The following is a 24,586-nucleotide window of genomic DNA, read 5'->3' on the forward strand; positions in this document are numbered from 1 at the left end:
ACAGTTAAACAGATAGGATATGTGCAGGGCTGTACATGCTGAATAACAAGGAACAGATTCTTGACAAAGGAAAATGTCAACCAAAATAAACAAACAGCCTCGCAGCAGTCTGACCCTGCACCGTGCCTGTGGGCTGTTTTGAGTCTACTGCAGAGCCAGGCGCAATGTTAGTCTTTTGCTAGTTATTGTCAGCAAGTAGATTATCAGCTGAAAAGCTGGAGGGTGACTTCAGACAGTCTGCCTGTAGCAGAAGAAAAGCCAAGGCCATGTAGGCAGAATATGTAAGCCAGATCTGCACTCTGCTCACATGCTATTTTGATTTGATGTTCCTTGGCTACAAAGGTCTCATTTTGGGGGGCTGGGGTACTTTTGCCACAGGTCTTTTCCCACAAGTGAGAGCACAGATTAAGGTCACACGAGTTTGTCCAACTGAAAGCAGCCTGGTTTAATTCTGTTAGTCCTGCATATACCAATTAATTTTTAAACCTTCTTATTTTGGTCTGGTCAGCCAACTTGGTGCATCTTCTGGGGATTCAAAATGGCCATCTGCTCCTGGCACCCTAAAGAGGAAAGCCAGCCAAACAAGGTATAATTTTTACAAGTTGTGATTGAAGTGCAATGAGTTTTATTTATTTTAAGCATAAGACAAGACAAACCTCTATTACTGGTGTACATTTATGATTTGCCCCCAAGTACAGGAGGACCTTATAAATCTCTGTTAAATACAACAGTGCGCTACAAAGAGCTGAGTTGGGTTATGAATCTCAGGTCAGATTCAGGGTTTCAGGTGTAAAACGGGAATGAAACAGATCTCCCTGGGCGAACTGAACCAGAAGGCTTTTTTTCCTTTTCTTGTTATGCATGTAAACAGAAAATGATCCCCCAAATACTGCCATTATGAACTAGAAGCTATGTTTATCTGTAGGCTCTAAAAGGAGTTATGTTAGCTTTGAAAGTACTATGCGTAAGTATACATGAAAGGTGCAGAATTAGTGTCAAACAAACAAAAAGCAGTGTTCCATGTAGAAACCTGATTTCCTTAAAGCTTTATTCCACATAGAGAGCAATGCTGAAGTTTTCCCATGCTATCTGGAGTGCCGCTTGCTTTTGAGGAAAGAAATGTGGTGAAAGTTAAAGCTGATAAGAACTGGTCTTTAGCAGAAGGAGGCAACGTATTTTGACTAATAAGTTATTATCTCTAAATGATAGGGAATCAGATATGCTAGATATAAAAAGACATTAAGCTTCAAATAGAGCACCCGATAACAGTACTTATGAGCTTTTCTAAAAGGCTTCATACTTTGTCTGATTTGGTTATAGTTTGTTTGCTTGAGCAATCCTTTTGAAGTTACCTACAGTGGTGGCACTGAAATGCAGTGACTAGTGTACAGTCAGAGACCGAGGTTGGCTGATGACAGAACTGGCTAACAGCCATTTTCACAGCGATTATTTTTTTTCTTGTGGACTTTCAGATCAGATCCCTGCAGGAACAGATTGAGTGGAATTTTTGTTTTGTTATTATGAATGTTTTGATACTGCAGTAATGATTTTTTGATATTTGATAATAAAACCTTGGGATGATAGTAGTGGAAGCCTCAGAGTAGCTTTCATAATCTATTGATTTTGTGTTTTGTAGTGGTGATTTTTTTTTCTTTGTCACCATCAGTCATTCATTTATGTTTTCATATATATAATTTTTGTGTGTATTTCTCTCACTGCTTTTGCCTACCACCAAGTACTGCTACTTACAAAGTATATAGAAATAAATGTGCTTACATTATCCTGTCAAGTGCTACCAAACAAACACAAAGCAGCACAGCCCAAGTTTTGTCCTGCAGGACAATTGAATTTAGTGGGAGTTCTGTTTCAGCTACACACACAAAGAAGATTGGGCCCTGTCTGAGAGCAGCTGGGATGTTTTTGACCAGTGAGGTTATATTCCAGCCTGTAACTCAAGATTCAGACAAAGAGTAGGTTTTAAGAATTAATATAATTTATGTCCCTCAGTTGTAACATCTCTAAAACAGGAATTGCATTGCCATGTGTCATCTGCAAAACATCCAGAATATTTTGGCAGGGGAGACAGAATATGGCGATGCAATTGTAACTACAGCTGTGAAGCGCAGAACTAGAGGCTTGCCTGAGAGAGAGCCATGCCCTGTGCTCCTCGGAGCCGCCTGCAGATGCAAGTTGCCAGGTCTCACTGTTGAACCCTCACCAGCCAAGAAGCAGTTTCTGCTCTGGCTTGTCCAAACTTAGCCTCGTGCTGATGAGCAGCCGGTATTGGCTTGCTCGTCAGCTGCTGCCAAGCAGGTGGCACAGGCTGCATTTTCCTCACCTTTGCTCAGCTACAGTGGAGACCTGTGTTTCCTTCTTCTCTCCAACCAAAAATGTCTGTGAAGTCTTACAGGTATCCACTTATTCTCAAGATCTACATTGCTTTTTTATTTCAGCTGAAATTGTCCGACAGGCTAAAAAGTTTCTGTGAGGCAGTATGAGAGAAAAATCAGGACAGACAGACAGACAGCAATGGCATGACCCTCATTTCCTTAGGAAACCAAGCTAAAAAAGAAAATGTAACCTCAGACCCTTTGCTGAGGGCTTTGAAAGCCACGATAAGAACATATATATCCCAGATCAGAAACGACATCTGTGGAGATTACTCTGTTCTTGTGGCTGTATTAAAGGAGTCAAGAAAAGAAACCAACTGAAAATAGCTCTTAAGTCCTTTTAAATGACCACTATTATTATAATTATTAATAACAATTTTAGTGTGTTCACTTTTCAAATTAAAAAAAGGTGATATGGTACAACTGAAACCAGAGAGGGACACCTGGGGGCCAGAACGCGATGTGCATGCAGAGGTGCCCCCCAGCCCTGCTCCCCGCTCATGGGGCAGACTGAGGAGTGGGCTGCTGTCATGTGCTGTGCCGGTAAAACCAACCAGGAAAGGAGGCTGGCATCAGCATCCCTTCCCTAGGTAAGGTCTACAACAGAGAGAGCAGAGAGGACTTTGCATTTTGCTGTGTAGCAGCAGGGGGGTACATCTGTGGAGCGTGCTCATGAGAGGAAAGCCACGCATCCTCTCTGAGGCCACGCTCACCTAAGCACTGTACTCACAGGCAATTTGTAACCATTTAGGTGGGTGTTTGGCATGATTTGACTTTAAAGCTTTATTAAAGCCCTTCAGTCCATTCACCAGTGACCTTGAGAGGTTCTATCATGTACTGGCAATTGTGTAGATGATGCATTTCCATACGAGGCACTAAACCCTTCTGTATTGGAAAAGTCATTTGGTCTGTTAGATCTTGCATGGAAAAAATACAAATATTTCATAAGGACAAGTGGGCAGATTATTCTCAGGCTATTGATTCCTCATTTTGATCTGCTGAAAACCTGCTGCCGAACAGACCTCCCTACTGGAGAGACTGAGCAAAACAGTCATTACAGGGAGAGGCTCTGGGCATTTATTGATTACACATGAGAACACTAATCATACAATAGCAAAGATTGAGCATGTTGTTGTGATGACTATTTGCATAAAAAGGTATCATTTGACTGTTGGGAAGCTAGATCTTTTCAGAACATTAATGGTAGCTGTCTCTGATCTGGTCACATTCCTTGCCACAGCCAGCTGGGCAGCTAGTTCCTCGGGCTTTTCCTTTTCCAGCATCTAGACAACCAGGACAACACACATTATGTTGTCTGTAACAAGTAAGTTAGCAAATATAGTTGGTGCATTAATTGAAAATGAAACTTCTATCTCCAGCAAACCTACAGGATGTTGTTTCATCTCTCAAGAATACTTGAAAAGAGCATCAATTTTGGATTTTTGAAATGGCTAACGATTTTCTATTTGATTCTTGTAATCCAGATGTCAGTTCATTTCAATCAGTTTTTGTAGTCAAATTCTTGTAAACTTTCCTAACTCCTGACAAAATGCTAATGTTGCCAACTTCAAGTATTCAAAATTCAGAAATGAGGAGGCCCTTACAATTATGAGCAAAACTATTACAGTTTACTCTTTCACAACAGTATTTATTTCGTTCCCGCTTTACCTTTCTGATTTTTTATGCAATTCATCAAAGATACAGACCAAAAATGAGGATAGAAACTTTCTACACTGTTTTTTTAACAAATGACAAATTTTACACACATTTATATAACGCCAAGCTTTATGACTTTAAGAAAACACACGAAATTATAACACTCGTCATCAGGCTAGGTAATGCTTCGTAAGCTGCAAATGATTGCTACAAAACTTACCTGTATGAAATACTTCACAGTCTCTCCACTTTCCTGTCTTTGTTACTGTAAGCTGGTAGAGTTAGTCATTGGAAACATCCACAAGTGCATTCATTGAGCATTTTGCTTGGAGAATAATGTATATAACCAGAAAATAAAGCATGTTACCAGAGAGGGTGTAGACCTTGGTCACAAGCCCTCAAAATCTGGGGACAGCAATCACTGGGCTCTGACCATGCCCTGAACTGGGCTCTGAAGAGCATGTAGGTGTTTGCCAGAGGCAAGGGAAAGTCAGTCAGAGAAAGAAACAAATGGAGGAAGGTTGTTTACTACATATCATGTGTGCTCAGTCTTGGAGAGAGACCCTGGACAAGTGCAACCTTTGTGTGCAGCTTTTTAGGTACCTGCTGGTCCTCTGCTTTGTCAGTGGATGCCCAGGCATCTCCTCTGGCAACGCCACTGGGAGGACTGCAAGATTTCCATAGATGGCAGGTGGTTATATAGCTCTACAGGTGCCTGGACGACTTATGGCCATATACTTAATCTCTGTTGTGACATTTCTCCCTTGTTTTATCACCATATGGCTGGTCATACCAGCTGCCTTGTGAACATCAGAGTCCCACATTTAGAAAATAGATGCCCTCAGCTATCAATCTTGTAGCTTAAACCCCACAGCAAAACATTCACAACCTTTTCTAGAAGCATCTAGAAGTAGAGGCTGAGACAAATAACAATTTAGTATTGTTTGTGCTAGGGGCTGGAGCCAATGAAAGATTTAATCTGTGTTTCCGTACGCATGTGGATGCCAACGGCACTGGTTTGGTGCAGAAGACAAAATTGCTGGAGTTTCTGGTGCTGCTGTGCACTTGGGCATATTGGAAACAACCAGTTCCGAATGAATGTATGAAGACACCACACTGTGCACGCTATGTAGCTCCATAAGTGCAATACGGTTTTGTTTATTAAGTTAGAAATGAGAACGGCCCAGACCGAGCTCTTCTTCCTTAGATTAGACGCCTTCCAACTACAGTACTTTGTGCCTAGTGCCTGCAAGTCTCAATCCCTTGCAGGTGGGATTCAACAAGGTATCTTAAGCACCAGTACCTCCACAAAGTACTTTACCAGATGAGGTCCTGAAAGATATCAGTCCCATAAATGCCTGTTTGGCTTGCTGAGGGACTGGAGGATTTGCTCCACGTCTGAGGAGAGGAATCAAATTGTCTGTTCAGTAGGATAATCTTTCTGTTGTAGGGATGAAAATCTCAGAGGACTTCACTCATGCTCAATGGTCTTGTAATTAAATGTTACACACTTGATGAACATTGCATTGCAAGCCTCAAGGCTAATTTACATGTTACCACCAAAATGTCTTATTTCAGTTTGCTTATAAAAATACTGTGCAGGCATCATTGCATGTCATTGCAAATGGCTTGTTTCAATGATGCTTGGGTGAGTCTTAAAATTACTAAAAGCTGTACATAATTACCATTAAAGAGCCCCGTACAGAACCAATAATACTTCCACTACAATAGCTATTTTATGACTAAGATGGCTTTCCTGATGTGACTGACAATGCTAGGATCACAAACAAGCAGCCTGCCAGCAAATAAAGAATAGCCTTTTCGGGAAACAAAGTAGTTTGATTCAATTATAGTATTACGTGCATAATTAAAGTGTATGTCACTTTTCCAAGAGTTGCCCATAATTCACAACAGTAAGGCAGGGTAGGAGGAAGGAGAGAATAATGAAAGTAGATAGGAGCGCGCTGTATGAATGGTGATAGGTATGATGCCATTATAAGGTATTTACTGGCACATTTAAATGCTTTATGTAGTAGAAGTTGCTTTTAGTGATTTGGGGCCACGACTTATGTCAGTGTTTTCATAATGGATGAGTGATGAGAGAAAAAGCTTTTCTAAACTCCAGGATCCATTTAGCACACACAGCTTTATCAGTTTCTTGTTCTGAGGAGGTCGTCCCGCGAGTAACATTTCAACACAGGCATATCAGATGGACTGAACTGAGGTTTCTAATAACTCATGCTTTCTTTAATACTTATTTGACTGACTTCAAAGCAATGCTAAAGCACTGCAACTGTTTATTGGAATATATTAATAATAATAAATTAGAGTTTCATTCACTGAATTCAAACCCTTAGAAGAAAAAATAACCTTGTGCAGACGCAGAGAAAAGGCAGAGAAATATTAGGTGACTTACCCAGTCTGCAGCACATGAGTGGAAGAATTAGGAACAGAACCTTTGGTCTCTGGCCTTTCTTCCAAATCATCATATTTCCTGTGGTTTTGCCACAGTAAAATGGTTTTGCATATGTCCTGTCTTGGAAATATGAAAAATATATGCAAAATGCAAAGCAGCCAATTGGACTGCCTTTTAGAATATATAATCATTTACGAAAGGTACGTCTTGAAGCCTAAAGAGATCGTGTGCAATTGCACACTGTCAGAGAGACTGCAGCACTTCACTGCCAATTTGTAAATAAAATAGTGGTCATGCAAAAGGGCTTAGGCCAGTGGGGTGAGTTTCCATAGATAAAGGAAAGGCAATGTGCAAAGATAATGCAACCCAATTCGTACACTCTAGCCTTTAAGAGTTGTGCTGACCCTGTAAGAAAATGGAGTAATGCAGAGTCATTGAATGCAGCTAGGCTTCTCCAATGGTAATATTTTGCATAATCCAAACAAAGAAATCCCTGCTTACTTAAAAAGCTAAAAGAATAAAAAAGTCATCAAGCGCAAAAAGTCCTTTTAGATTAAAATCTTGGCAAATACATAAGCACTTTTATACCTTAAAGACGTGCTGAACAATGTTGGTAAAGTGTGGATCACTCCAATACAGGGGACTGCAAACAAAGCAAAATTCCCTTTATTTCCTGATTCTGACCGTCAAACGATCTTTGTTAAAAATATGCTCCTCCTGGTAGCTGGCCAATACCTGACTCAATTCCTTATCCGGTGCTGTCTAGCTCCCTTTGTATCACTGCTGTTTCCATCCTATATCTCACTGTTCCCCTCCATTATGTTCAATAAATACAATATGTTTGGTGCCACTGCTGATCTGCTGAGCCAGTCAGTGGCCAGCCCAGTGACTCAGACTTGGTCTCAGCTTCAAAGGAAAAATGATGATGCCTGTCTTTCTAGGTCTGAACTCCTCCGGTGAGCAGTATCACAGATGTAATATGGATCTTCAGTAATTACTGAAACCGCAGTTTGTCACAAGCTGCTAGGGGCACTGATGGACAATCGGCTTCTGGGTATAGTTAGGGGAAGGAATATGTAAGAAACTGTGATATTTGCGACAGGCTCATCTTGGATTTTTTTTTCCCCCAGGGGATAAAATGTACATGTGGAAGCAGTGCAAATGACAAGCTAGTACCTATATTCATCTATAGTGCTTTCCACCTCTCTGATATTTAATATATATGCAAAAATTACTCCAGTGTAAATGAGAAGCTGGGCTAAGCAGTAGCCACATCTACACTAAGTGCAACTTGTATCTCCTGTGAAGTTCATGCACATCAGCAGTTTACTAAACAAGTATTTTTGGCCCTTAGAAAAGAGCAGAACTGCCTGCATATCCCAGCCACCCTCCACACTGGTGCCACTAGGGGATCCTTATGATGCTCAGCAAATAAAAAATTCCTTCTCCACAGCCCTGAGCCTTGTAGCAGGCCCAGAGCTTACTGCAATGTACAGGCACTTTCCTGTCCTCTGTGAGCCTTAATAAATAAATAAATAAATAAATAAAAATTAAAAAAAATGGAAATCTAAAAGTTTGCTCTTTTTGTGAAGCAGTTCTGCTTTTTATTCTTTTTCTACCCTTACCTTGTAGTGCAAATACAGCTTCAGAAACTACATAAAACATCCAAAGCCACAGATTGTGAAGTAAATTCAAGATTGAGAGAGGATGAAAGATAAAATGGACTCAGAGCCTGACAGGCTTTGGATGAAGCTTTACAGGGAGCCAGAACTGCAAAGGATGCTGTTGCAGTGAGGACCTGTCTGTGCATGTGAACCGCAGGCCTGGCGTGCTGCACAGTTCGAAATCCAAGATTCAGAGGTAGGAACGTACAGTGTGGTCCAAGCCAAATAATTAATGGCATTTTGTTTCATGACTTAATATTTAAAACTATGTTGTTCCAATTACTGAAAACATTTAGTTTTCTATGAGAAATATCCCCCTCCCCCAAAGTAATGTATTTTAACTCCATTCAGGACTTTTTTCTAAGCTGCACTTGACTCTAGAATTAGGCTTCCTTCAAAAATCATCACTGACTTTATGGCACAGACAGCTATGTCTCTCCAGCCTTTATTAACTCAGCTGCACAAAATCTCCATGTCCACAGCTCGCCATTTGTTGTTTTGTTTGTTGCACTGTTGAAGACTACCAGCATTTCACCAGCAAAGACTCTCATGTCTGCAGCTATCCTATTTTCTCTCATGTCACTCAAGCGAACTGCCTTGAAGCTTGCCTGCACTGAGGTCGGAGTGGAGCTGCAGGAGCCCGGGGACCCTGCTGGGGGCTGACGTGCCAGGCACCCGCTCGGCCTGCAGGAGCTGCGGGTGCAGATGCAAGCAGGGCTCCCCGGCACTGCCGGGAGCCAGGCAGACTTTTGCCTGAACGAGTACTGGGGGATGGGGCACTCGTTCAGAGCCACAGACAACTGCTTAAAATACCAGATGTGTGCAGAAGATGGAAATTGGCAATGTTACGAATTCAGAAGGCATGGGATGAACACCTGACATAATGACAATGGCCTCACCCCCCTTACTGACCAGCTACCCCAAACACAGCGAGCCCTCTGAACAGTTTAATTGTAGCCCTTGCCCTTATTCATTAGAGTTATTTTGATGTACTGTGATGAATGGGGGAGATCACTATATATAAAAAGAGTTCAATAAGCAGTATGGAACAGTGCTCATATGTTTGTTTACAGGTTTACTCTTTCCTTACTAGATTGGTAGTTTCCAGCCTGGAGTCATGACAGTTTGGTTGGCACTCAAAGTTTTGCCCTCCTTTCCCCCTCTCTGTCATGGAAGTCATCATTTTCAACCAGGTATTTTTGAGTGTTACCTTTATTTTAGTTGCCAGTGTCTTTAAGAGCTTAACTCTGTTCCTCTTACCACCATCTCTGCAGGTGCTTCTGGAAAGCCAGGAGGAGACTTCTACCTCCTGTGCTTGTTGCCAGCATGATTCTGTGGTTTCCCAGCTGTGGTGAGGAACTGAGGTATGCTGAGCAATACTGATGCTGTCCTGGCATAACAGCAGGTATGTAAATACATGGTACTTCAATGCCACAAATATTTTGGAAGGTAGAACAAGGAATGAGGGAAGAGTCTATTATTTTCTTTAGAAATAGCCTTCATCCTCTGCCTTCCCTTGACACCTGCCTCTCACAACACCCCTGTGTTGCAAAGTGCACTTCTTCCCCTGCGGAGGCTCTGCTTCTTTTGGAAAGGCTTCCAAAAGGATAACAGCAACACTGAAATCCCACTTGGCCTGCTTGTTTTTTTTGCCAACCCTACTCGATTGCCCTGCAAAAACAGAGAGGAATATTTTCCTTGCTTTCAAGAGTAAAGTCCTCAATTATCATGCCACGAAAGGAAACAGGCTGTTTGGTAGCAAAGTAAAAATGCTGACTTTAAACCTGAGATAAGGTTCTATCATTTACACTAATGAGCTCACTGGTGGGGAATTTGTAAAATTTTATGATAAAAAGTAGCTGTAGTCAGTATTTGATGGAATTTATTATTTCAATTTTTTGCTGAAAATACACATAACTACTAATAATTTTCTCATCCAAACCTAGAGAGAAATAAAATACAGTGAGAATTGTCCCAGTAGAAGTTCAAAGAATTTGTAAGTAATCCATTATTTTAGAGTTATTGCTTAACCACAGGTTGTTCTGAATTCTGCTGGGAAGCCTGTAAATACTTTTAACTAGTTGAGTAATGAATTAGTTACTCAGAAGGAGGAGACCTTAATGAAATATTAATATTAGGATTTTAATTGCTGATAACTTGTGGTTAAAAGTTAAGCCTCCAGATCTGATAGTCATCATTGTCATGTCAGATTTTGGTTTCTGGTGGAAAGGCACTCTGGGATTGCCCTGTAATAGTTTCTGTGCCAGACACTGTTTATGTCCAATGAGTGCAGTGAAAAAGGGGAAGTATCTAATAGCCTTTTCTAGCATATACTGTCAGAGCACTGAGAAACATTAAGGAAATCTTCCATTCGCTGTAGGTTACAAAGACCTAGACTGTTCTGTTCAGAACCAGAATAGACGTGTCTGGCTGGAGAGAGCAATAGAGCAGCCCTGCTATGATAGTGGTATAAATGGATGAAAGCAAAGGGATGACAGAAAGCAGAGAGGAATAAAGATGTCTTCAGTTGAAGGACTGGAAAACTCTCAGTTTGACACCCGTGTGAGACAGGAATGAAATTCCAGCAAGTTTTCTCTCCCCCTCTGACATTTTTCCAGATATTTTTCCAGCCTACCCACTGAGCTTGAGGTGTTTAGGCTCCACAGTCTCTCTGGTTCAATGCCTGGAAAAGCTGGCCAGAGCTGCAGTACGGCGCATGGACTTGCTTGCATGACCACTCGCCACTGTCTGCAGGCAAGAAATAGGTCCTTACAAAATATCCCACGTGCTGGTTGTACCTCTGCAGCCTTGTTTTCTACCTATGGGTAGCTGGGCTTCTGCAGTGCTGTCTGAGCTGCCTCATCCTCCTAATGGTCATGGGTTTGCCTCATCACTGTGACAGCAATTTGGGAGGGGGCGCAGGGTTGCATTATAGGCACTAATCCCATAGTAGAAATAGCTGAACAGTAAACGATGAACATGGAGACTTAGATGTTGAGAAAGTGTGTAGTGGATAGGAGAAAAACGTTTGGAAGAGCTAAGTGGGATGGCTGGTTTACGGGCAGTTACTCACGGTTTCTAACTCTGTGAGTCCTGCAAGGTACTGGCAATATGGGATAAACGAGGCAAAACAACAAAAAAGATGGGTGTGAGGGACAGAAATGGCTGAGAAGCTGGTCTTGCATGTAAGTGATCGCAACTATTATCATCTCTCAAGCAACACTTTGCATTTTTCACAAAAATACTGTCAAATCTACAGCTCTTGTTGCGCATCTCTGTCTTGATAAGGCTCATATCACTAAGAGATTTGAATTTTGTAGTACATTAAAAATTGTGTCTACTTGTTGCCTTCCAGTCTAGCATCCCTCCATCCTGTACCCATCACTTAGTGCCTAATACAGATGAAGCGCTGAGGTGTTGCTACTTTTCTGTGAGAAGAGCAGCCACTAGAGGGGAGGATGTACACGGAGAAGTCCCGCTCAGTACCTCTGGTGCAATGAGAGGCTTCCTGGGTAAGTTAAAAAAAAAAACAACTTCAGAATTTTACCCATCATTTGTAGGCTGGTCTGGTTTATCCTTTCAGGTAAAATATATTGAATGAGATTATTTTTAGTAATGCAGTTTCACTGTTCATCTTGAAACACAGCCAAAACTAAGGGCCAGGAAAAAAATCATTGGCTAAATTACACAGAGAAGATTGGATTACCTGTTCAAACACAGCTCTTAATTCTGCATATAAATAGAATCCCCAAATACAAGAGAACTGTAGTAGAAAATAAACCCAACCAACAGTCCCTAATAATCCCTAATTATTAGGAGTTTCAGTTAACATTTGGACAGCATTGGTCTTAATTCTTTTAAGTCTGAAAAGGAAGCATGACCGAGGTAGCCCCGTTTACAATTACAGCAAGCACACATGCTGTTCCAACCCACACTGGCTTTAGCTGAGTGTTCTCTGGCTGCTTGGGTTGGAATTTTGCCCTGTTAAAATACAATTACCTATTTGAATAGCGACTAAGTTTCAATGTGAGTTAGTTATTTGTAACAATGCACATGTTTTGACAGAAGCGTATGACAAGGAAAACGGGTCAAGCTCCTGACTTTGGCGTCATTGCTCACTTTGGAATTTTTTGTTACTGAAAGAAAACCTGCTAATATCCTATCCAAGCATTAGCTTTCATGCTATCAGTAAATACAGTAGAGATCTAGCTGTAAAGCAGACAGTCTCTCAAGGCAAGACTGAAACCCAACATTACTTTAAAATAAAGAAGACAGAAAAGCTTGACAGCACTGTGGACTTATGGACAATTATGGTTGTATAAACCAGAATGTTTAATAATTGTCTCAAGGATGGTGCTTTCAAGTATCTTTGTCATTGAGCTAACATTTTTCCCACTTTTAACATTATCCTATGTAATATATACATGGGAGATTAGATGTCAAAGGCTGCAGGCAGCCAATAAAAAGCAGCAGACAACATTACCCATGTTATGTTAATAAACTGTGTTGTTCTTGGAAAACATACAAAACCCAATATCCATGCAGCCCAGTGATCCTTCAAGGTCGACAGTTTCATATTCATTTACTGCTGCACTCTCCACTTTGGTTAAGATCATCTAACAGTTTCTCTTTTAACCTTCTGTTTGCAGTTACCCGTATCCATCAAAATTTCTCCCTTCTGAGACTGAGATTTGCCATGATGGTAACTGCAAAAGGTGAATTTTTATTTCAACATTTTATCACTGTCTTTGCGAACATTTCAAAACACATTACAATACAGGGAAAACGCTAAGCTTAATTTGTTTGATATTCTTTGGCCAGAAGTGAGATCTGAAAGTAAAAAATCAGAACTATTTCTCTATAGGAAGGAGCGTATGATTAACCTTGGGAAGCAATCTGGTTTAATTTGATCAACTAAAATTAGAGAATGTTTGGATATGAATATTTGCAAATGTCTACCTGGCGGTTGTTCTCAGGTATGTACCCAGCAAGCATATGCACTCTGTAGGAGTCCATGTTACTGGCTGGGTTTTACGCTCAGCGTCCCTTCTTTCTCCTACAACCACAAGTGATCACGAGAGAATTCCTTTGGCCTGGTGCTGCTCTGCATGGCCATCTGAAGCAGACCGTCTGTGCCATTTTCCGTCCTTCCTCTGCTTGTACAACCTGTGCTGGCAGGCACGTGGCCCAGCAAGTCTCTGCGGCCTTTCTTATTCCACGGGGTGTGGAATGACAGATCATTTCTGCTGGGTGGGACCCTAACAGTTCATCTGCTCCTGCTGTGTACTCTTTCACTGAACTCAGTCTGCTCTTTGAGATACCTTAATTGCTTGCTGTGGAAGCTGAAGGTGACACTGTAAGCAAATCTCCATAAACACATGCAAATCTCTCTTACAACAGAAAATGAGATGGTTGTAGATAGCGCGCAGTATGGATCAGCAAGAGCTGTTTTGCTCTAAATCTCATTTTCACACATCTTCAGACTTTGTACAGAATCCCAGTAGATGCTTGGGAAGAGGAGTATCTTAAGTTTATATGGCCATATATGAATCCCTGAATTGCTTTTTGCTGTTTATCCTTCATAAACTAATATAGCAGCGAACAAACTGCATTTCATATAAGTTATCCAGTTACGGGCCAGACTTTGTATTTTGTACTCAAGAAGTATTAAATCAAAAAGCAGTAGTCTGTGAAAGGGTGGTTTTCTACACAGCTAGTTAACTCTTGATAAATTATTCTCTTGAAGGAAAAAAAAGGCTTCTAGTAGATTTTTCTGTACCTGTTTTCAGAAAAGCTTATGCTTGCCCCCCTTAGAAGCTTTTTTTCATAAGTGGAGCTAAAGTTAAATGTCTAGTCAGATTGAGTTTCCAGTGGTGCTTTCCTTTAAACAGGATTAAGGCTCACTGACAAGGTAATGCAGGGTAGGTAATGCTGTTGCTCATGATTTAAACTGCTTTGTGGCTAAATTGTGCTTTAGTTTCTAGAGATCTAGATCTAGTTCAGTACCTCTTAGATTTAAACTTGCTTCTCTAAGGTAAAAACCAGTTTATTTTGGTCTTTCTGTATTTTTTCTGGACTGAGACAAGCAACTCTCTCATTATCTGAGCAGGACAGTAACTGGTTCTAAAGTGATTCTTCAGAGATTCCTGGGTTCTTCAGGATCATTCCACTGTTTTTTTTTTTTTTATTCCTCCAGATTATTTCCAAGTTGGTGCTTTTCTTTAAGCATGGGTGAAACATTCAAGGTGTTCTACAGACTGTGCTCGAACTGTCAACAACTAGGTCATGGCTAGTTACCATGAGATGGACAGTTCACACATTTTCTCCATAGCCACAGAAGTACTTCTGAAAAACAAACCAAAAAGGGTTCTGCTTGAGAAATACCTTAGTTTCTGTCCAATACCTACAGCATCTATTATAGTTTGTTAATACCTTGACCCAGCTGCCATTGTATCTGAACATCAATTGCCCTATTGTATCTCAGTGACATTGATTAACAAGGCAGTTTGTAATTAGATGGAGTAATGTAATTCGTGGCCCTCTGTAAACATCTGGATTTGCAAATCTGCACTCCTAGCTTGGGAGCTCTCTGCCACACATCACTAATTAAGCCATGTTCTTGTATATCAGTACATACATCTTCCTGCTGAGCATCTTTTCTTTGTTCCCAGTACAAGTCAGAGCCTGTTGTCAATACAGAGAAAATCAACATAACTGCCTAGCGCAGCGTGTGACATTTAATGAAAATGAAGTAATGTCTAATTTGCATGGCTGGCGTTACTTTATTAAAGCCAGAACTGCACAAGCTGGGTGCTACAGCGCCAGTCAAGTGTGCAAGACTGATAGTCCATGGGAATGACGGGGTCTCGCTTGGGGAACTCCGCATCCCCTCCTTCCCTGTCTGCCCACCTCCTCTTTGCAGAAGAGGGCTTCTGGTAAAAGTGACAGATTCGCTCATTTTTCCAGGTCCCTGTTCTTGTTCTTTGTGTTATCTCCATCCTTCAGAGCCTGGGGAGCTGGTGGGATGGCTGGAGAACAAGAGCCCACCTTGCCTCCCCCCAGAGGGGTCCCCATGAAAACACCAAGCTGATTTTGATTTGGTTTAGCCTTATTAGTGCCTCTTAGAAACGTTTAGAAATAATAACTTCATTTAAATACACTTGTTGATTCAGACTTTGGCTCTCAGTTAGGCCAGGCAGCGATGGCACATTACGGCTCCCAGCCTGGTACCTTGCAGTGCGACACAGCAGCCTCCTCGCAGGTGTGCGTGGCTCCACCCATCCCCCTCCACTTCATTTGCTGCTTCCCAGGAGAGTTTTTGTCTCTCTTACATTAGCTCCCCAACACCTTTCTGGCCATTTTCCTTGCCCTACATGTCTTTTGCCATGACGTTGTTTTCCAGGCTGTTTGGAGGCCAAACGCCTATAACGGTGTGGGGCACGATGCCACTGGCTATAACTGCGTCCCGTCCCCTCAAAGGCAGTGCCAGCCCACCGGCAAACTGTGGCACTTCCCATCTTGTCTGAGCAACTTTCCTGGTGCACGCTCAACTTAGCGGGGCAAAAACATGGATAAAGTTTTGTTTGCACAAACTAAACTCTCGGGGAGAGATCCATGCGCCGGGTAAAGGCAATCGGAGCAGCCCAGTAAAATAAACTAAAAATCGAATCAAAAATTTTAATCAAAACTTTATCAAAGTTCATACTGATTTGCACTTGGAGCCCAGTTTTGAACTGTATTAAACTTCCCAGAGCGGACGCTGCAAACCCCTCTTCAGGCTTTTATCCCTGACCACGAGTTTAACTTTGCGGACAGCCGCCGGTTAGGAAGGCAGGCAGCTCCAGCGCTGTGCCGCCGGCAGGTCACCGCCACTCTCTTCTCCCGCAGTTCCAGGCAGGGATTTTGCCCCGGCACAGCCAGGGCGAGCCCCGGGGCGGCGTCCACCGCGACCAGGCGACGCTTGCAGCCTGCGGAGAGGCAGAGGCGCTCGGGGGGGTCGGGACGCGGACCCCCGGACCGTGAGCACAGCGGCCAGGTCTTGGCTCAGGGGGCTGCGGGGGTCTCGAGGGTCCCGGGGGGGGGGCTGCGGGCTCCCGTCCCCCCAGCAGCACCGGGGCCACCCCTGCGCCCACCCGGGGGGCCCGTCCGCGACCCTCGCAGCCTACCCCGCCCGCCCGCCCGCCCGTCGCGGGCTCCCCGGCTCCCCTCGCTCCTACCTGCGCGGTGCTGCGGCGCGGCGCGGCGCGGCGCGGGTCGGGCACCTGCTGCCGCTGCCGAGCCGGGCGGCGGGCGGGCCGGGCGGGCCGGGCGGACCGCGCGGCCATTGGCGGCGGCGGCGGGCGGCGGGCGCCGGTTGGGCCCGGGCGCGGCGGGGGCGGGCGCGGGGGCGCTGACGGCAGCGCGGGGCCGGTGTGGAGGCGGGGCCGCGCCCCGCACGGCTTTGTGCTCGCCGCCAGCGCCGCCGCCGCCTCCCCGGGCTCGGCTCGGCGCGGCTCGGCTCGGCTCGGCTCGGCTCGGCGCGGCCCCGCTCCGCTCCGCGCTATGCGCGCCGTGCCTCCCCGCGGCCGCTTCCCCGCCGGCGGGGCGCTGGCGGCCCCGCTGTGAGCGCGGCGGGGCAGGGGGCGAGCGGAGCGGCGCGGAGCGGGGAAGGGAGCGCGGCGCCATGCGGGGCCCGGGGCTGGCGCTGGCGCTGGGGCTGCTGCTGCTGCTGGGCGCGGCGTGGCTGGCGTGCGGGCAGAACGAGACGGAGCCCATCGTGCTGGAGGGGAAGTGCCTCGTGGTGTGCGACTCCAACCCCACGTCCGATCCCACCGGCACGGCGCTCGGCATCTCCGTGCGCTCCGGCAGCGCCAAGGTCGCCTTCTCCGCCATCCGCAGCACCAACCACGAGCCCTCCGAGATGAGCAACCGCACCATGATCATCTACTTCGACCAGGTGGGGCGGCCCGGGGAGGGCGAGGGGCCGGGCGGGCCGTCGGGGGAGGCCGCGGGGCTCGGCGGCGGCGCTGACGGTGCCCTTCCCTCGCAGGTACTAGTGAACATCGGCAGCAACTTCGACTCGGAGAGGAGCACTTTCATAGCGCCCAGGAAAGGGATTTACAGTTTTAATTTTCACGTGGTGAAAGTCTACAACAGGCAAACCATCCAGGTCAGCCCCGCTTCGCTCCGCGGGACCGGCGGGCGCGGGGGGGAGCGGCCCGGGGGGGCGGCGGGAACGGGACCGGCCCCCGGGCATCACAGGGCTCCCCCCGCAACCCCCCTGGCGGCGGCAAGGGGCCGCGGGCACCCCCCGGCCTCTGCGCAGCCCCTGCCAGTGTGAGGTGGCCCGGGCTGGAGGTGGCAGCCCTCCGAGGTGGTGGCAGCCCTCCCGAGGTGGTAGCATCCCACCGTAGCATCACGCCCGAGGTGGTGGCATCCTACTGGCCAGGACGGGCCCCACACTGTCCCCAGCTCCAGGCACATCCCTGGGCAGAGCCCGGGGAAGCGCTGCCCGGCCCCGGCTCCTCACTGCTCCCGGGAGGTCTCACGGGGGCTTGGGGTGCGGGGAGGCGCCTGTGGCACGGATCCCATCGCGAATATAGCTCAGCGTGTGCAGATACCTGTACGCATACGCGCCTTTTGTGTGGGGTTCGATGCATATGCGCCTCTAGGTAGGGATAAGAAACTATCGGCGTGAAGCCAGGTAGCATAACCTAGGCAGAAAATCCGTCTGTGTAGCGATGTACATTGAAAAAGTGAACGCAGAGCTGCAGCACCGTGCTGGTGTAAGCGGCTTCACACATCCAGATCAGGCAGGTAGTGTATTATTAATGTGGGGTACGCGGCCCTGAGATCATTAGAGTGAGCTGAGCAGAGCTTATTGACTGTTGTGGCATATTGTCTTTGCTGCCTAACAAAGGAAAACTACCTCCTGAATACACTTCAAACGCGCTGACTCTGGCGGCTGTGGCTCTGCACCTCATGTCTCTGAGGTTTCGCATAAAGCCATCTTTCAATAAGTATGAGCTCTTTTCATAGCCTGAAAACATACAGGCACCCTATTGAAATCCTTCAAAATAGGATCAATGTCCTGTTTTATATGCACCGGGTGTTTTGATGTGGGTCTGAAACAGCAGTGAAAGCCTTATTCCTTTAGAGTACATACCTTAGCTGGGTTCGGATTGATATTTCATTTTTATGGGGCTGGAGTTTCAGCTGTCAAAAGAGGCCCTTTCCTAACTAAGCATTTTACCTGCTAGGCGAGCCCCGGCGGTGTCATTGTCTGGCTTTAATTGACGGAGGGCTTTGTTTTATCTTGCTCTTTAGGTGAGTTTGATGCTAAATGGGTGGCCAGTGATTTCTGCCTTTGCAGGGGACCAAGATGTGACCCGAGAAGCTGCTAGCAATGGAGTCCTGATTCAGATGGAGAAAGGAGACAGAGCTTATCTAAAACTGGAGAGAGGCAACTTGATGGGAGGCTGGAAGTATTCGACGTTCTCTGGATTTCTAGTGTTCCCACTTTAAAGCACTTCTCAACCGAGCAAAGGGAGAACCGCAAGTCAGAGAATCTCTTACAAATTCCCAAGTCGTAGCTGGGTTTAAAGAGCCGTGGACAGCAGACTTTTTACATTCAAATATTAAAGAAGCTAAATCCTGCTTAGGTTTGTGTACATCCGCTTTGAAGAATTACTACTTATTTTTGTTGTGTTGCAGCCAACAGGCGGGAGACACTATAATTGATCAAACCCCCATTTATATTCCTCTCTCTCCTCCCACAAAATTAGTTCCCATCTCTGTGTCACTGGTGTAATCTGCCATCGTTCCCCCATGGTTTCTGCCTCACACAAGTAGACTTTAGATATTTTCATTGTCCTTTACAGCATATTTTGTAGTTTTGTTTTTAAAACATGTTAATCTTGACTCTTTCTCTGAGTTTAACTTTTAAAAAAGCAAAGTATTTTTGAATACGTGGATGCCATGATGGAAGGAAAAATGCAATTCTTGCTGTGTACTGGCTGGCTAAAGGAAAAATTTATACACGAAGAACTATTCACAGCTAAGGCTGACTAGAGTATTTCAATATTTCTATGTAATTCTGAGTGATTGTGAAATTTAAGGCTGCTAAATGTTTTGATGCTTGTTTTGCTCTTGTAAAATGTGGCCCAACTAAATGCCAGGAAGTATATTGAACTTTTACTATTACTCTGTAATATATGTGTGAATATCGAAAATTACTTTTTGCTTTAATTCAATAAAGTTTCAATGGGACTTTTATTTTTCTTAACCAGAAATAAGGTTCCTCAATGCAGGCAGGCGGGGTCGGCGCAGTGCAGGCAGCGGGGCGGGAGAAGCGTGCAGCCCCCGGGCAGGGCTGGCGGCCCCACCGCTAGGCAGCTTCCCGCGGGCTCTCACATCCGATTATTGATAGCATTTATCTGTATGATATTCTAGAGACCAGATCGCATTTTATACAGCCGTCTAAAACTATCTTACGATGTATACTTCGATGCTCGTATTATTTATTCGCTCGTATTATTTTGTTTACAGCCTTTTCAAGATGTAAATGCTATAATTTTGCAGTACTCAAAGAGATGACTACTTTTATTAAACGGTGCTGACCCGGATTTCGGTTGTATCTAAACTTTGGCGTGAAATGAAGGGGCTCGGCGGGGTTCGGGGGCAGCCCTGCGCCCAGGCTGTGGCACACCTCGAGGGGTTTTTGCGTCCCCGGCTCCCCGCGAGGAGTTTAACGTGCTTCTCGGGGATGGGGATCGAGACGAGAACGATGAGTTTCGTGCTTTATTCCCAGGTTTGGCCCCGGCTGGAGAGCCGCGGGGCGGCCCTGGCCGGGCGGGGAGCGGGGCGGCCGCGGGCTCTGCCGCTTCGCTTCCAGGTGCGACGCCGGAGCCGCTCCGCAGCAGCCGCTGCCCTCTGAAGGGGACTCGGAGGCGCCTTTCCCCCCGCAGCCCGCGGCCTCCCGGCGCTGGGAGCCCCCCGGACACCGGCGGGAGCTGCTCGGGAGCCCCGGCGCCGGCAGCCGCCGGCGAGGAAACGACCGAGCTCTGCGGAGCAGGGTTCGTGACTGGAGGTTGCTGTCGCTTGGAGTTCGGACCCGCGCACCGGAGCCGGCGTGCGGCCGCGGAGCACTCTGTCAGCGCCTTCCCCGCGGACCCGGGCCGCTCCCTGCGGCAGCGCCCGGCTCTGCCCCGCGCCGGGGGCAGCCCGGAGCCGGCCGGGACGGGTGAGGGCGCGGAGCGGAGCTGCCCCGGGACCGCGGCACCGGGAGAGCGGGCGGCAGCGCCCGGGGCCGCGGGGCTGGCGGTGGTGCTGATGCTCCTCTTCTTGTCCTTTTTTTTTTTCCTCCCTCCCTCTCCCTCAACGCGAAGCAAACAAAGCCGCCACCTTCCTTCCACCGCAACTTTCCGCGGTCGTTACAGCCCGGTTAGCGCGCCGCAGCCGGGCGGGGCCGTAAAATCCCCACACCGCCGCCGGGCAGCCCCGCTACCCCGCGCCGCGGCGCTGCCGGCCCCGCCGGGAGCGATCTTGGAGGGGCCGCCTCCCGGCCGCGGGTACCCCGCTGTCCCTCCGACGGGGCTCCCCCGGCCGCCGGCTCCCCGCTGGGCCCGTGGCCGCGGCCCCGCGCGGGGACCTGGGGGCGGCAAGGTCAGGCCACCGCCCTCACAGGCCGCAGCCGCCATTTTAGGCAGCGGCGGCGACCGCAGCCTCACGACGGGGTCGTGGCCAGGCGGGAGCGGGTGAGGGCCGCAGTGGGCGCCCTGCCTCGCTGAGGGGGCCCGGGGGCTCCTCAGGGCTCCCTTGGGTGCCCAGGCCTCGTCCCCATCTCCTCAGGGCTCCAGCCGCCCTTAGCCCTTCCCACACCTGCTGTCCTGCTCGGCCCGCTTCCAGGCATGCGGCCGTGCCTTGGCTTTGAGCCGCGAGCGGCTGTGACTCTTTACAAGGCTTTAATATATCTTCAGCTGATGTAAGTAATGTCTGATTGAATTTATTGCTGATTGGAGTTGAGCATCAGTTTATACAACAAGAAATTATGTTTCATTCAGTTCATTAGCATGACTAGTGTTTGGTTTATGAGCATATCACTAATGGTAATGACCAGAGCTGATTGATTTCTAATGTGAATATAATTACACAGATGTAGGAGAATTAAAGAAAAAAATCTGCATTGTTAATCGTTGGTTTTTTAGGGAGTGCATGTGGGGGTGAGGGGGTGGAAAGGGAGAAACAAACCAACTTGCTTCTGTGTGAAAAATGTGAACATAAAGATTAATAGCTCCAGTAGGAGACAGCGAGTTGGATCCAAAAGAAGAAGTCAAATGCCGTTAACCCTGGGAATAGTTAATGCACATCCCATATTGCAAAACATAATTTTCCCTCTTCTACCCCCCCAGGTACGGCTTGAAGCTCAATAAGTTTGCTGGGAAGAGGTCATTCCCGAGGAGCGGTCAGAGGCTGGGCTTCGCGCATCGCCAGGCAGCCAGCTCCCTCCAGCCTCTCCGGGCTGGTGTGCCGGCAGTGGCATGCTGAGCGGGCTCGGCTCCAAGGCAGAGCTGCTGCCGGGCAGAAGGGAGAGCTGCTTCTTCCTCTGGGGTCAGAGCGAGCAGCAGAGCTGCAAGATCGTGGACGGCAGCGCCTGGCAGGGACTGCCTCGCCTGCCCCGCTGCCCTGATCTTTTCTGGCTGGAGCAGGGTGAAGGTGAGCAAGAGGTAAGAGGAGCGGAGCGGGACGGCGTGGTCCAGTCACCAGGTGGGATTTTGGAGGGGACGGTACTCAAGTACGGGGTTAGAGCTAGTCTGAAGCAGCCTGTGCACTTCAGCTCTGTCTCATCTGTGTGCTGTGTCCCCGAGGGTGACCTCTGGGATCATCTGTTCCGCTGAAGTGGAAAGGTTATCGGGAGCACAGTGATCAGAGAGTTTTGCTGGAGGTGCTTCCAGTGGTATGTGAGGGATGAGGGGTGCAGGCTCATGTTCCACGGGAAGCCCTGTGGTGTAGAAATTGGGGGAGTGGGGGCAAGAAGGAGTGGGAGGGAGGTTACTTGCAGAACTGATTTTCCTGCCTTCCTTCAGGCAGGGTCAGAGGGGGAATTATGGGGTATGTTATGCCAGCTAAGAGTTGCCAAAGGGCCTGTCTGATTGCTTTCCCACAAAGAAAAGAGGCCTTGTGCGTCTGTGGTGAGAAATGGGCCTCACTGTGGGAGAAGAGGGCTCAGGCAAGACTGGCAGTAATCGGTCACACCATCCTTGGGACATTGCTGGCCTCTATGCCCTCAGCACTTCTGCTGGAAACCCAGCATGAACCAGAGGCTGCATTGCCTGCACTGGGGATATCTGAATTAAGCGCATTTCTCCCAACTTCCACGAGCATCTCCAGGCTTCCATGGATGCAGGGCAATGGAGTGCCTCTGCTTCTAGTGGTCCTGCATCTATAGCAGTGTTCACCCCAGTGTTAGCAGCTGTGCACATCTGAGTGCAGAGCTCTCCCTTCCTAACCCCCATTGCGACTGTGAGCCTTCCATTGGACAAGTGAGGATGATGATGCTGTTCATCCTGCAGTTTTAGACCTATGTTGGAGTCACAGTAAAGAGCCATTTTAAGTTTCGCCAGTTGAACTTAGTTTCTTACAGTGTGAGATTTCTAACAAGAAACGGTTGATGTTCTGAACTGCTGAAAAGCCCAGTTTGGGGAATTTTCCTTCAGGAGGGAGTGGTAGTGCTATCAGAGAATGGTTCTAGCATTGCACAGGCATCTGGACTTGCAGAGAAATTCCCAAGAGTCTCCTGCTTCTTGTGCCAAGGTCACTAACAAAAATGAATGGAGTGTCAGGAGTTTTCCCTGAAGACTGCTGCTTCCAGTGCTCTGGTTATCAGCTTATCAGCAGCCTTTTAATTCTCATTCTACCGTAGCGTAGCAGGTCATACACATTTTGATCTTAGCCTCACGCTTTCTCTTGTGTGCACCCCTGCTGCATTTTGGAGAGTAGTTCTATTTGGGGAAGACTGTGAAACTCTGCTAAGCTATCAGAGGAAAGAAGACCTGAGGAAGAGAAGCTGGAAGAATCTGAGCACAAGAAAGACAGATGTGATTACTTCTCATTAGTTAATCTTGTTGTGTACAGTATATTAGAAGACATATCAGTGCATCAACTTCAGTTATATTTCCAGTCTGAAATATTGAAAATTTCTTTGCCAGAGATATCCAGAAATAATCTGCCTTTTTTTTTTTTGTCTATACAACTTTCATTCAGGGGCTAGAGGCTCACAGAAGGACTCCTGCTTTGTTTGCAATTAGTAGTCGGTCAGCTTATAGTGGAAATGGTCATTTCATTCTTGCGCTTCATGGTAATAAATTTTAATGTGCTTTTGATATTTTGGGCTTCAGGGTCATTCAAGTCAGGGCCAGCCTCCTTGAGCTTCTTCTATACTGGCACTGTTTCCTAACTTTGTCAGTAGTAAATAACACTTTTTAAAAGGTAAATACTAGTGAAAATAAACGTAATCCTGAACACTTTCTGTTAATAATGAAAATAACAAGTAACTTCATGACGGTTGTTCTCAGTGCTGCTGTCACCAAAGTAATTCTGTATTTCTCTGTTATCAAATAAAAAGTCTGGATTTAAAAAAAAGTGAGCATGTCATATTGCTCATTCTAACATCTTTCCTTCAAAATCCCTTGTGAAACACTGCAGACTACCTGATCTGCTGACCCGATTAATAACATTTCCATTGAAAGAACAGGGAAGTATTGTCTTTATTCCCACTTATGTGGTACTGTTCTTCGTTTCATAATTGTTAAAATCTGGTCTACAGAACTTGAAATTTCATGGGTCAGTTCTCCTTCATACTTTGATTTTCCCCGTAACTTAAGTAATGTGCTAAAATTATTGACTGGCGTGGATCCATAACTCCCCTCTGAATGTTTGTATCATTTCTTTATCTGGTTTTGTATTTCCCAGCTGTCAACTGAGCTGAATTTCCTTATGATTCTGTCTGTTGAGGTGTAGGGAAAGAGAAACTTCTGATCTCTCTCCTTTTAATCTGATTTTATTGTTCCTTTGCTGTCTCCTTTCTGGGTGATTAATCTCACTATTTTAGTCTTCGAAGAGCCTTTCCAAGGGCTTGATTGTTCTTAGAACCCGGAGGATTGCAGCCCCTAGTTTTAAAACACCTCCTTGGAAATGGCACAACCAGTTCTATCCAGAATATTGAGGTGATGCTCTGCAGTTATTATATACATAATAGAAATAATAATTCAGGTAGCCATGTAGTTTGTCACGTGGCCAACATTTTCCAGTGATGAATTGAGCAGAGATCTTTACTGAATTTCCTGCAATATTCCCAGGTCCCTATCGTGGCTTGATTAAGCTAATTGAGAGCCCAGCAAGTAATTCGACACCATTAATATGCATAAACTTACCAACTTCGCATTTAGCTTATCATGTATGTGAAAAATTGCACAGCTCTGATC

The 24,586-nt window shown here is 46.3% G+C and overlaps 1 protein-coding gene and 2 long non-coding RNA genes across 5 annotated transcripts in view; all 3 read left to right on the top strand.

Moving 5' to 3' along the window:
• LOC121076771 overlaps positions 1-12,214 on the top strand; it is a 41,759-nt gene extending 29,545 nt beyond the window's left edge. Inside the window, exons 6-7 of one of the 3 annotated variants that reach the window (XR_005823700.1) lie at positions 8,095-8,322; positions 9,200-12,214. This is a non-coding gene — a long non-coding RNA (uncharacterized LOC121076771). Of the gene's footprint in view, positions 1-8,094 lie in introns of all 3 variants that reach the window. The other 2 variants (XR_005823701.1, XR_005823699.1) reach the window with 2 other exon arrangements.
• A 4,517-nt stretch (positions 12,215-16,731) lies between these two features.
• Positions 16,732-19,739, top strand: CBLN1 (cerebellin 1 precursor). Its single transcript, XM_040571412.1, has 3 exons — positions 16,732-17,061; positions 17,155-17,274; positions 18,432-19,739. Exons 1-3 carry the CDS (start codon positions 16,789-16,791, stop codon positions 18,627-18,629), a joined length of 591 nt encoding a protein of 196 aa, XP_040427346.1. The 5' UTR covers positions 16,732-16,788; the 3' UTR covers positions 18,630-19,739.
• A 1,087-nt stretch (positions 19,740-20,826) lies between these two features.
• Positions 20,827-24,586, top strand: part of LOC121076842 — a 31,723-nt gene continuing 27,963 nt past the window's right edge. The window contains exons 1-2 of the long non-coding RNA XR_005823753.1: positions 20,827-21,087; positions 21,515-21,829. This is a non-coding gene — a long non-coding RNA (uncharacterized LOC121076842). The remainder of the gene's footprint in view (positions 21,088-21,514; positions 21,830-24,586) is intronic.

The sequence above is a fragment of the Cygnus olor genome, chromosome 12, assembly GCF_009769625.2.
Source record: "Cygnus olor isolate bCygOlo1 chromosome 12, bCygOlo1.pri.v2, whole genome shotgun sequence".
NCBI lineage: Eukaryota > Metazoa > Chordata > Aves > Anseriformes > Anatidae > Cygnus > Cygnus olor.

Bases quoted from the DNA above. Each gene is read 5' to 3' on its own strand.
- CBLN1 (XM_040571412.1), top strand. From the start codon at position 16,789: ATGCGGGGCCCGGGGCTGGCGCTGGCGCTGGGGCTGCTGCTGCTGCTG. The intron at 17,062-17,154 runs GTGGGGCGGCCC...CTTCCCTCGCAG, and splicing joins TGATCATCTACTTCGACCAG to GTACTAGTGAACATCGGCAG. The intron at 17,275-18,431 runs GTCAGCCCCGCT...CTTGCTCTTTAG, and splicing joins ACAACAGGCAAACCATCCAG to GTGAGTTTGATGCTAAATGG.